General features: G+C 49.5%; 1 protein-coding gene across 4 annotated transcripts in view; it reads left to right on the forward strand.

The window, feature by feature from the left end:
* Positions 1-12,982, forward strand: part of GAS7 (growth arrest specific 7) — a 288,056-nt gene that overhangs the window by 259,465 nt on the left and 15,609 nt on the right. For all 4 annotated transcript variants that reach the window (XM_003818094.8, XM_008971336.5, XM_003818093.5 and 1 more), the window contains exons 9-10: positions 5,023-5,101; positions 12,443-12,571. In XM_003818094.8, the coding sequence (XP_003818142.1) occupies positions 5,023-5,101; positions 12,443-12,571 (208 nt within the window). The remainder of the gene's footprint in view (positions 1-5,022; positions 5,102-12,442; positions 12,572-12,982) is intronic.

Here is a 12,982-nt window from a genome sequence, read left to right on the forward strand (position 1 = left end):
GGGGGAAATGGAATATGGTACAGCCGCTGTGGAAAACAATCTGGTTGTTCCTCAAAAAGCTAAACATAGAATTACCATGTGACCCAGCAATTCCATTCCTAGGCTTATACCCAAAAGAATTGAGTACAGGCACTCAAACTAATACATGTATACACATGTACACAGCAGCAATATTCATAATAGCCAAAAGGTGGAAACAACCCACATTCCACCCAGGGATGACTGGATAAACAAATGGTGGTGTATGCACAATGGATATCCATGGATAGACAATGGAATATTACTCAGCCATGAAAAGGAATGGAACACTAATACATGCTACTGTGTGGATGAGCCTCGAAAACATTCTGCTAAGTTACAGAAGCCAGGCACAAAAGGTCTCATAGTGTATGATTCCATTTATGTAAAATGCCCAGAACAGGCAAACCCATGGAAACAGAAAGTGGATTGTCATTTGCCAGGGGCGGGGGAAGGAGGGGAATGGGTTGTGACTGCTTAAAAGTTACCGGGTTTCCTTTTGGGGTGTGTATTCATCTGCTTGGGCTGCCACAACAAGATGTCCCAGACTGGGTGGCTGAAACTACAGACATTTATTTTCTCGTGGCTCTGGAGGCTGGGAAGTCCAAGATCAAGGTGCCAGCAGGGTTGGTGCCTGGTAAGGACTCTCCCATTGGGTTGCAGATGGCCGCCTTCTGATTGTGTGTTCATGCAGCCTTTCCTTGGTATGTGCTCAGAGAGAGAGAGAGAGAGAGCTCTGTGATGTTTATTTTTTTTTATTTTTTTTTTATTTTTTGAGACAGAGTCTCGCTCTGTCGCCCAGACTGGAGTGGCCTGATCTCAGCTCACTGCAACCTCCACCTCCCAAGTAGCTGGGACTACAGGCATGTGCCACCATACCTGGCTAATTTTTTGTATTTTTAGTAGAGACGGGGTTTCACCATGTTGGTCAGGCTGGTGTAGAACCCCTGAACTCAAGCAGTCCACCCTCCTTGGCCTCCCAAAGTGCTGGAATTGTAGGCGTGAGCCATCGCGCCTGGCCAATGTCTATTTTTATGAGGACACTAATCCTATCAGATCAGGGCTGCACCCTTATGACCTCATTTAACCTTAATTACTTCCTTAAAGGCCCCATTGCCAAATGCAGCCACATTGTGGGTTAGGGTTTTAACCTAAGAATTTTGGCAGGACATAAACCTTTAGTCCATACTAGCATGACGAAAATGTTTTGGAACTAGATAGAGGTGGTAGTTGCACTCACAAAACAGGCGTTTGATTTGGTCTTGTCCTAAATGCGCCTGGATCGATCACTTTTCAACGGTTAATTTTATGTTATATGAATTTCACCGCGGTAAAAAAAAACACAAAGACTCTCAGGAGGTTAGAGTTGAAAAGGTCCCCAGAGGTCCTCTCCGTTCCGACCTCCCTCTGGTGCTGGTCTGTTTGAATTCCTTCTCCAAGGGGGAATGAACCCCCAAGGAAGGAAGCCGTTCTGTTGTGGGATGGTTGTGGTCGTCAGCGAGCCGTGATGTTAAACCAGTCCAAATCTGCCTTCGTGGCTTGAAATCCTGCAGGAGACTGAGATTTTGCCAACCCAAATGTGGCTTTGATTAAGCCCTCCACATGGGTTGGCTGTGCAGCCAGGCGGCCTCCTTTGAATGGTTCTCACCCTCCCTGCCAGCCACAGACCGCAGGGCGGCCCAGCAAGACCAGCGTCCCTTCCACAGATGTAAATGAGGTTAGTTCATTCCTGGCCTCCTTCTGCTCCATGCACAGGGCCTGAGATAGGGGCAGGAAGGGGGCACATAGAGGAGCAACTCTTGCTGCCTGGCAAGGGGCTTTCCTAAGTATCCCCGTGCCCTGCAACCACTGTGCCGCTCCGGAGTCTTCCGGCTTCCATCTCTCCAGCCTGGGCTGCTGCCAAGGACACTGTGTCCTGGCCAACATGCACAGCATATGCTCCTCACCCGAGCAGTCCAGCTCCATAAGTCAGGCCCACACTACCATACTGTACACACATGCCCAGACAAACACAGAGACAAACACAACACAAGCTCACATACATGCATCAGGGCCACTGCCCCGTAGGTGTACACATTACTCTGTGTGTGCATGCATGCACAGCAGCCCCATGCACACACTCCTGCAGCAGGCACTGGAACATGAACACATGAGCCCCCTACGTACAACGTGCAAAGACACTGATTTACATTTACACACAGCTTTGGACATTTAACCCTATCTCCTTGAAGACTTTCAAAGCAAAGCAGGAGTCTAGAAATTTGGAGCAGTTGAGGAAGATGCTGCTCAGGGAGGCTGGAGAGGCTTTTGCAATTCAACTTCTGTATACAAATTAGATTTCACAGGACATGTGCACATTGGTAAATAAACAGAATTCGGTTGTTTATTCTGCCTTTAGTTTTTCTCTCCTATGTGGAAAGGAAATGGGATTTTGGTTTTCCTAGTTGGGAGTCATGAAAACAACATGCATTTTGATTTGGCATACCTGAAACTGTATGTTGGAACAGAGATGCACCTCAGGTTTTGTTTTGTTTTTCATTAACCGTTTATCAGATGAAAAATCTCTTTTCAAATGAGAGAATTTGTAAGTAGCTTTTTAATAAATGGTGATGTGACTCCAAAGAGCCTGGAATATTGGAGAGCAGGGAGGCATTCACCAAGGATGCACTGGCTCAGAGGGGCCCATCTGAATGTCTGGAGACATGTCTTCCCACTTAGCAGTGTCTGGCCTGGAGGTAGAGCTGAGGACGTTGTGTTGGGTGGGGGAAAACCATGGTTCTTCCTTTCCTCCCAGTTGCCCAGAGATGACATTCTCAGGCCACCACGGCTGTCCCTGGGCCATTTACCTGCTATGTGCTCTGCTAACAGTAGACTGACAGCTCTGTGGAAAGATGCATGTGCTCATACAAAGTCTGGGCACCACCTGGGGCCTTTTTGGCTCTGTGGCTCTTGTTCATACCTCCCACAGGCTGCTGTGTGTGGCTCAGCTGCAGGGGCAAACCCCTCTCACCTCCCTTTAATCCAGTTCCCACTCCTCCCAGGACAACCTCGGTATGCTTCGAATAGTGTTGGCTTTCACCCTCGAGCTAGGAGGCATCTTGAGATAATTTGTGTGTATGGTGTGAGGTAGGGCCAAGATTCTTTTTCCTCCTATGGATGTACGGTTGTCTCTGCACCATTTGTTAAAAAGATCATCTGTTTCCCCCATGGAAACACCCTAACCTCTTTGCTGCAGTCAATCGGCCCTAGCTGGGTGACTCTGTGTTCTGTTCCGCTGATCTGTGTAACTGCCAGGACTACTCCTGCCACCCCTGGACCTCCTACCCACCTGTTGAATCAGGTGGGGCACCCAAGCCACCCAGAGGGTATGGAGTGCCCCAGCACAGCTTCCTGGATCTCAGGCCCTTCAGGCAGAGACAATTGTCAACAGCTTGGATTGCCCCGTTTCATACTCCAATGCTTCTCTGGTGGCTTCCCCTGCCAGGATCACTGAGGGGACCTTTCTTTGCTGCTAGACTCCTAGATAAAATCAGGCAGTCATTTCCCATAAACACCCACCTCAGCCTGAGCCACCGCCACCACCACACAGGCCTGGCCAGCCATCAGAGGGATCTGCTGTGCACTATTGGGCAATTCTTCGCTGCTGGCTGCTCTGCTCCAGACCCAGAAGCCTCACCACATGCTGTCTTTTATTCAGCTTTTGCCACTCGACTTTAATGAATTCTCTGGGGGAAGTGGCTTTTGGATGATATTAAGTTAACGGAACATTCAGCCTGGATTTACTGGCTGTGTTGAAGAATGCTGGGAGCAAGAAAGCGGGGGTATCACTTGGAAGGGTCATGCGGTTAAAGAGCTCCAAATCATAGAGAATGTAGCCTGGGGCCTGCATTGGCAAGTCTTAGGGACTTCAGGAGATTTCTTCTACGTGAAGCCTCTCCTTGGAGTAGAGAAGTGATGCCGCTAAGAGGACTTGGCCCTTCTCTAGTAAGCTGTGGGCAGCATCAGGGCTCACAGCTAGAGAAGCAGTGCTAGAGGAGACCGTGCTTCCTAGGATGGCCGTGGGAGCCTTCTCTGCCCTGTGGCTGCATCTAGGTCAGTAGACCCACACAGTCCATCTTCCCCCCTCCTGGAAGCCAAGGAGCTGGGTTTTTCCCATAAGCAGCGCTGTGTGGTACCTGCTGTTTGAAAAGAGCTTCTCCGGCTGGGCATGGTGGCTTATGCCTGTAATCCCAGCACTTTGGGAGGCCGAGGTAGCCCCTCCCTGCAGCCACTCTCAGTTGGTCAGGAGTTCGAGACCGGCCTGGCCAACACGGCAAAACCCCGTCTCTATTAAAAATATAAAAATTAGCCAGATGTGGTGGCACACGCCTGTAATCCCAGCTACTCGGGAGGCTGAGGCAGGAGAATCGCTTGAACCCAGGAGGCAGAGGTTGCCATGAGCCAAGATCGCGCCATTGTACTCCAGCCTAGGCGACAGAGCAAGACTGTCTCAAGGAACAAACTAATAAACAAATGAAAAGAGCTTCTCCCTGGAATAGAACCTGTTTTCCTTCCTTGATTTATTAGCAGATGCTTGCACCCCTCATCAGCAAACCAGGGAGGGGTGATGTGAAAGCTCTGGGAACAGTGATGGCCCAGGGGTCAAGGCCCTCACTGCAGCTGAGGCTTTGGAATGTCCCACACCTGCTTCCTGCACCTTCCTGGGTCCTTTCAAGCCTCTGGATTTCTAGGAATCCCCACCCCCCCCCCCACCTCTTGGCTGTGTGCCACAATCTGTTCCCTTAGCTCCAGAGGTAAGGTGAGCTCACTTGGACCTTGATGGCTCATCTGACTCTGTGAGTTGAAACGTGATGCTCATGTCTGGTTTCTGCCTGACTTCTGCCTCATCCGCGTCCACATTCTCAGCTGTCATATACCTCCCCGAGACCTGGGGTGGAGCCCCACCGTCCTGCCTCAGGAAGGGCTTTGGCTTCTGACCTGAGTCTCATGGTCTTTGTGTTGCAGCTCCTTGGGAGAGGCGTGGGCCCAGGTGAAGAAGAGCCTGGCGGACGAAGCAGAAGTTCACCTCAAGTTCTCTGCCAAGGTAACCCCTCCCTGCAGCCACTCTCAGTTGGTCTTACACACTGGGGTACTAAAAAATAGTTAACAACTGTCTCTCCAGTTTGCCGTTTGCCATTTTCCCTGGTGTAAACTTCAGGCTATCAACATGAAGTCACGGAATACGGAGTTGGGAAGAGATGCCCAGTGGCTCACCATGAGGTGGTGCATTTTTGTATAGACACAGTAGCACAAATAACCATCAATATCCACCAAGAGCATGGAAAATAGTAAAGTGTAGTTAGGAGGTGGTAAGTGCTAGGTATTTATTGCCTTTGTTTTTTATTTTTTGTTACTTTTAAAAAGACAAGGTCTCACTCTGTTGCCCAGGCTGGAGTGCAGTGGCATGATCATAGCTCACTGCAGCCTCAGCCTCCTGGGCTCAAACGATTCTCCCACCTCAGCCTCCCAAGTAGCTGGGACAACAGGTGTATGCAACCACGCCTGGGTAATTTTTTATTTCTTTGTAGAGATGGGGTTTCGCTATTTTCCCCAGGCTGGTCTTGAACCTCCTGGCTTCAAGCAGTCTTCCTGCCTCTACCTCCCAAAATGCTGGGATCACAGACATGAGCCACTATACCTGGCCTATTACCTTCGTTTTTAATATAATTTATTCAATTATAAGTTTATATCATTTCCTTTTTGATAATGGCCGTGTTTAACAACCAGCAAACAGAATTCCTGAAAATTTAACATTCAGCTCTTGGGAGCCGTTAGGAGCAGGCCTTAGCACACCTGCCCAGTTTCTCAGGGCAGCCCTGAGTGATGAAGCCCTGCTTTCTTTTTGCCTGACTTTCAAAGGGATGGCGTAGGATGTCCTGTCTCTTCCTAGTGTCAGGGAACATTAGGTTATGCCAAAGGGAGAATTTTTTTTAAATTTGTGGTTGTTGCAAAATTTCGGAACAAGTAAAGGGTCCTTATTTATTTATTTATTTATTTATTTTGAGACAGAGTCTTGCTTTGTCGCCCAGGCTGGAGTGCAGTGGTGCGATCTCAGCTCACTGCAAGCTCCGCCTCCCGGGTTCAAGTGATTCTCCTGCCTCAGCCTCCCGAGTAGCTGGGACTACAGGCGCCTGCCACCACACCCAGCTAATTGTTTGTATTTTTAGTAGAGATGGGGTTTCACCATGTTGGCCAGGCTGGTGTTGAACTCCTCACCTCATGATCCACCCTCCTCCGCCTCCCAAAGTGCTAGGATTATAGGCGTGAGCCACCACTCCCGACCATAAAGCATCCCTCTTTCATTTAATTCTGAAGATACTAGTGCCAGGACTCGAGGGCAGGGTGTTTCTGTCCTATTCCCATCCTCAGGGCTCAGGATGGTGTCTTGCATGTAGTAGATGCTTAATAAATATTTTCTTATTGAGTCACGAATGAACAGAGCCCTCTGACTATCTCCACCCCACCCCCAGTCTTTTCAGGTCTCCTTTCTCTCAAGATTTCTCCATGTTTCCAAGTGACTCTCCCTTCCCCACTCCCTGGCACATACCTCCAGGTTTTCTCTCCGACTCTCAGCTAATTTTTAGATGAAAAATAAACTAAATCTCTCAGTGAAGTAATCCACTCTAAAGTGTACATGATTGGTGGGGCTACCCATTAACAGGCTTGCCTTTTAAAGAAAGAGGGGCCAGGCGTGGTGGCTCACGCCTGTAATCCCAGCACTTTGAGAGGCTGAGGTGGGTGGATCATGAGGTCATGAGATCAAGACCATCCTGGCCAACATGGTGAAACCCCATCTCTACTAAAAATACAAAAATTAGCTGGGCTTGGTGGCGCATGCCTGTAGTCCCAGCTACTCAGGAGGCTGAAGCAGGAGAATCTCTTGAACCCTGGAGGCAGAAGTTGCAGTGAGCTGAGTTCACGCCACTGCACTCCAGCCTGGCAACAGAGTGAGACTCTGTCTCAAAAAAAAAAAAAAAAAAAAAAGGTGGGGGGTACCTTTCAGAGTGCACCATCCCAGTGACCCTGGCCTCCTGTCTCTTCCCTCTGTCCTCCCACCATCACGAGTCAGACACAGCAGGGTAAAGTGCCTAAACGCTGAGTCTCCCTTCTTTAAACACATCCTTGATCATTTGAAGGTAGCATCCCTCAGAGATGGTCGCTCCTTCCTGGGACTTCCACGTTCAGCACTCACTGGTCCTGTCTCTTTCCTAGTGTCGTTCCTACTGCAATTACAAGTCCCTGCTTTGGGATCCCATACGATGTACCCCGTGGTGGTACTCGGCACACAGAAGGCAGAATGAATGACTCAGATGACTGAGACACGTGAAAGGACTTTCTAAAGAGCTGGGTTGGAAGAGGGAACAGAGCTGCTACAGCTCCCCATGGCTTAGTGTGCCCCAAGATTGAGTTGACACCCAGATGTGAGTGAGAATTCCCAGCCAGTGAAGGCATGCTAACTAACCTCATTACACCAAGCGCTTCAGTAGAAAATTGCTACTCAAGTCCTGGCAGAGAAGGGAACTCCGTGAATGGATCTTTTTCCTGCATTGCATCCAAAACAGCAAGTTATTTTTCAGCTGCAGATCATGAGTAGCTTTCCCCCCAAGGCCTCCCTTCTCCTGTCGGAGCCCCCAGCAGCTCCGTTCTCTGCTGTGGTAGAAACTTCCATTGACTGGGAAGATCCTGGGCGGGCCGCCATTGTGATGGGGTGGGGCTGGGAGCCAGAGTTGTGAGCTTTGGAAAGGTCACCTGCTGGGTCCCCGGGAATCTTGGTGGCATTTACTCCCCATCAGCAGGACCCCTGATTCTTGATTGTTTAGAGTGCTCAACAGGTGGCAAAACTCTCTCCGACGTGGTAGTGGTGACATAAGTGGTGTGGATGGCTGTGTGCAGGATATAACTCATTGCCGTCAACCACCACGCGAGATAGCATCCGCATTTCACAGTGAGAAGAGGTGGCGTGAGATCACAGCCCATGGTCACACAGCCAGGTGGGTTCAGTCACAGAGGATGCAAAGGAAAGGACTGAGCGAATGGGAGACTTGGTCCCCAGAGCTTTTCTTCCAGCAGCTCCCCCGCTTTGGCAGACCAATGGCATTGAAAACACAGCCTGTTCTTGAGCCTCTGCCTTTCCAGGGGTTGCCAATGGGCTGCTGCAGACTGGCCCTGGACAACCACATGCTCAGAACATTTTAAGTTAGTGTTCAGGACACAGGGTGGACCTCACCATTCAGTTGACAGGAAGCTCATGAAGACCTGTCATGCAAAACAGACTTTGCTACGAGAGGCTCTCGGCTGCTTCCAGCCTGTTGGTCAGTGTTGGTGGCCTCAAGTGGTCATCGCAGCAGCCTAGTGGTTTTATGGCGATTCCTTGAGAAGAAAGTGGCTCCAAGGATGTATTTGACTGCCATGAATAATATAGCTCCATATGCCGAAAACCGTTTTTAATGTCTGCTCCAAAAGACTTATTGAAATTCTGCTCCGAATGCTTAAGAAATGCAATTTTGTTGCAGCAATTTTTGTGGTTTTTCTGGTCCATTAGCTCAAGCCATTGCTAATAGCAACAGATTGCTAAAGAAATGAGAGAGCCGTATACAAAGAAAGTTATACCTGGCTCCTGCTCAAGAAGGGAGAAGAGCAGAATTCCTTCTGCTGATAGAAAATCTCATGCGGTAGAGGCTCTGCATTCCATCAGAAGATTTAGGGGACAGGAGTGAGGAGACATGAGTTGTATCTCAGTATTGTCACTAACAAGCTCTGTGACCTTGAGCAAGTCACTTAGCTCCCCTGGGGTTTCATTTCTTCACATATGAAATGAAGAATTCAGACCAGATCAGTCTCTTTACACTTATCTGACAGTGACTTACAATGATGCATTTTATGTGAGCATTCAGAACCTGTCTGTAGGTATGCACTCCGATATCTGCACACAGACATTCACACACATCTGTAGCTGAAACAAACGTTTCATAAAACAGTATTTATCCTCCTACTTAAAATGTACTCTGGTATTTTCTGTTCAAGTCTGGTCTGTTCTCACCAAAAAGCTGGTCCTGGCCCATTAAATCGATTTCACAACTCTCGGCCGCACACCGTCTGAAAAATATCAGACTAGACAGTGTCTGAAATTCCTACCAACTTGGAATTTCTCTTATTCTCTTCTGATGTGTGAGATGAAAAGGAAGCAAAGAGAGCGAGAGTTTTGGAAAGAAAAGCTGATGGGCCATGACAGGCCGGCCTGAGTCTGCCAGGACACTTTCAGGAGGGACTTCTGATTCCTGGTTCAACAGAGATGCTTAAAAGTTAAGAATGGGTGCTAAAGATACCAGCCTAACCATTTTAAAGGAAAAAAAAAAAAAACTGTCTTTAAAAAGTACTTAATATCGCCGGGCACAGTGGCTCACGCCTGTAATCCCAGCACTTCGGGAGGCTGAGGCGGGCGGATCATGAGGTCAGGAGATCAAGACCATCCTGGCTAACATGGTGAAACCCCGTCTCTACTAAAAATACAAAAAAAATTAGCCAGGTTTGGTGGCAGGTGCCTGTAATCCCAGCTACTCGGGAGGCTGAGGCAGGAGAACGGCTTGAACCTGGGAGGTGGAGCTTGCAGTGAGCCAAGATTGCGCCATTGCACTCCAGCCTGGGAGACAGAGTGAGACTCCGTCTCAAAAAAATAAATAAATAAATAAAATACTTGATGTCTGTAGCGAGATGGAGATGCCAGGCATCCTCATCTGTGGAATCAAATCACTTGTGATAGTTAGCAGCGTCACGTTTCCAGAATGTCATTTGAATTTGGGGAAAGCTTCCTGGCATATTGGCAGGTTCATGGGCTTTTCCCCAGACCACAGAACCTGGGGCTGGGGTCCAGGAAACCTTAATGTTGAAAACTCTTCAGGTCATTCCTGGGCATATTAAAGCCTGAAAGTCACTTGCTTTCCATGTCCTTAGAGACCCCGGAGTTTCTGAGTCAGCAGGCTGAGCTAACTCTCCCAGATTCCCGGAGTCGTACAGCTGCTCCTACTCAGCAAATGCCAAACCTATATACATGGGAAAGGGGTTTATTTATTCTCGTAAGCTCTCAAGATTTTTGTAGCATCCTGCAAACTGCCACCAGATGGGGATGTTTTCCTATACAGGGAAGGTTCCAGGGGCTCAAAAAAAATAGTAGGACATATTTACAACTAACACGAGGAGGAGAGAGGGGTGTTTGGATGGCCAGTTCTCTGTTAGTCTGTGAAGGTCATCCAGCGACAAAGCTGTCTTCTTGTCACCCAGGGGATTGAGCTCTGAAGAGTTTGTCATTCTCTCTACAAATACAGAAGGGGCGCCCACCCAGCCCCAGCCCAGGTCAGACACTGGGCACAGCAGTGCTCAACCCAGATGGGGCCCCTGCCCGCTTGGAGCTCCCAGCCCCGTGTAAGTCAGTTGCTTAGAATAGGGACACCTAAGTCCTGGTTGTATCCAGAGAAAAAGATATTGTACAGCAAAAACCTGAGGGAGAGGAGAGAAGTCACAGAACCCTCGTTGGGACATCATCTGTCCAGGGAAGTTGAGCTGTGCTCCCTAGGGACACCTCTGAGACCGGTGGAGGCAGATTTGCGGTGGTGAGGTGGGCATAGGTTGAAGAGAGTTGCCTGATTCCAGGCAGTGGGGTGGGAGGGGTGCACAGGGCTAGGGTGACACCTGGCTTTGACCACAGCAGGTCCCGTTGATCTGTTTTCTTATAAATGTTATGGGCTGGGCGCGGTGGCTCACGCCTGTAATCCCAGCACTTTGGGAGGCCGAGGCGGGCGGATCACGAGGTCAGGAGATCGAGACCATCCTGACTAACACAGTGAAACCCCATCTCTACTAAAAATACAAAAAAAAAAAAAAAAAAAAAATTAGCCAGGCGTGGTGGCGGGCGCCTGTAGTCCCAGCTACTCGGGAGGCTGAGACAGGAGAATGGCGTGAACCCGGGAGGTGAGGCTTGCAGTGAGCCGAGATCGCGCCACCGCACTCCAGCCTGGGCGACAGAGTGAGACTCCGTCTCAAAAAAATAAATAAAAATAAAATAAATAAATGTTATGCTCACAAACAAAAAGAACAAATTTTAAGGAAAAGTTCTTTTAAAGGGGGGTGGGATGGGAAAGAGGGAAGGAATAAAAGAGAAGAAAAAAGCTTAAAACCCTGATGCCGCCCAGCTCTTCTGACAGCATAAACCCTTTTCTCTGGCCCCTGGGATACAGGGCGGTTCCCTTTGCCTGTGCTCCAGGCAGCCCAGCAAGCTGAGAATGTCTTTATGAGCGCAATGCGGGACAGTTGCCCTTGTGAGTTTCCAGCAGGTCTCCAGCAGTTCCCACCATCAGTTCCTCGAGGTTTGGACCCTGTCTAGCTCACCTTTGTATTCTCAGCACCTGCCATGGAGTAGATGTTCGATAAATAGGACTGACCTGAGACCGTCTAATTGAACGGCATTCATTCGACTGTTCTTTACTGAAGCTGCGTACCCCAGTCACTGTGCTGAGTGCTTGGAGACACAGACGCTGATGTGGTTTCTGTCCCCAGAAAGCTCTCAGTTTGGAAAATAAGGGAGAGAGACACAAGAACAAAGCCGTGCAGGAAACTGTGGGATAAAATAAGTGTGTGAGGTCATTTATTATTATTGTTTTTTGTTTGTTTGTTTGTTTGTTTTTGAGACCGAGTCTCACTCTGTCACCCAGGCTGAAGTGCAGTGGAACAATCTCGGCTCACTGCAACCTCCCAGGTTCAAGTGATTTCCTGCCTCAGCCTCCTGAGTAGCTGGGATTACAGGCACCTGCCACCACGCCCAGCTAATTTGTGTGTGTGTGTGTGTGTGTGTGTGTGTGTGTGTATGTATGTATGTAGTAGAGATGGGGTTTCACCATGTTGGCCAGGCTGGTCTCGAACTCCTGACCTCAGGTGATCCACCTGCCTCGGCCTCCCAAAGTGCTGGGATTACAGGCATGAGCCACCGTGCCCAGCCCATTGATTATTAACTTGATTTAGCCATTCCACAATATATACATATTTCAAAACAGCATATTATAAACCATAAATAGTAAAAAATTCTAAAAATTTAAAAGCTGCAGAAGCTCAGAAAAAAGTAGTTAACAGATGGGGAAATCAGAAGGCTCTAGTTGCTAACCACTTATCCTGTAGACGTGTGTGAAGGCCTCCTGAGCTAAGGTGACCTGCCTAAGCTGAGACCTGATAGGCAGCCACGTGTCAGGGGGTGTCTCTCACCTTCCTGCCAGGTCGCTACCCCAGACTCATCCTCACTTGCCTGGGGAAGTGGGGGTGCCCCTCCCATCCCTCCTCCCTGCACTGGCTTACAGCTGATGCCCTGGGTCCTGAGTGTGCGTCTCCACTCTCCCAACAGCTTCACAGCGAGGTGGAGAAGCCCCTGATGAACTTCCGTGAGAACTTCAAGAAAGACATGAAGAAGTGCGACCACCACATTGCCGACCTTCGCAAGCAGCTCGCCAGCCGCTATGCCTCAGTGGAGAAGGTGAGAGGCCCAGGACGCTGGGCCAGGGCAGGTGGATGGGGGACTGCCTGGAAGAGGGGGGACTGGGAAGCCAGCAGTGGCTCCATATGCCAAGGCTGAGTCTTTGTCCCCAGGTAGGGGAATAGGGGGATGTCCAAGCCTCATGCCTACGCTGGAGCACCCCACCCATCCAAGGGCAGATAGGAGCTGCCTCCCTGTGGTGCTGGAATGACCACCCAGAGGGCCAGGGGTGCGAGGAGAGGCTGCAGCTGCAGTGGGCAGTCGAGTGGCTGTTGGCGACCAGTTAAACCCCGAGCCTAGCAGTGCTGTTGCTGGTTCACGTGGGGCCCTGTGTTTAAGCCTCACCTGGCAGAGTCGTCCTGACTCAGTCACCCCCTCCCTGCTCTCCTTCCTGCTCAGGGATGAGGCTGA

This window comes from Pan paniscus, chromosome 19, assembly GCF_029289425.2.
Source record: "Pan paniscus chromosome 19, NHGRI_mPanPan1-v2.0_pri, whole genome shotgun sequence".
NCBI classification, from domain to species: domain Eukaryota; kingdom Metazoa; phylum Chordata; class Mammalia; order Primates; family Hominidae; genus Pan; species Pan paniscus.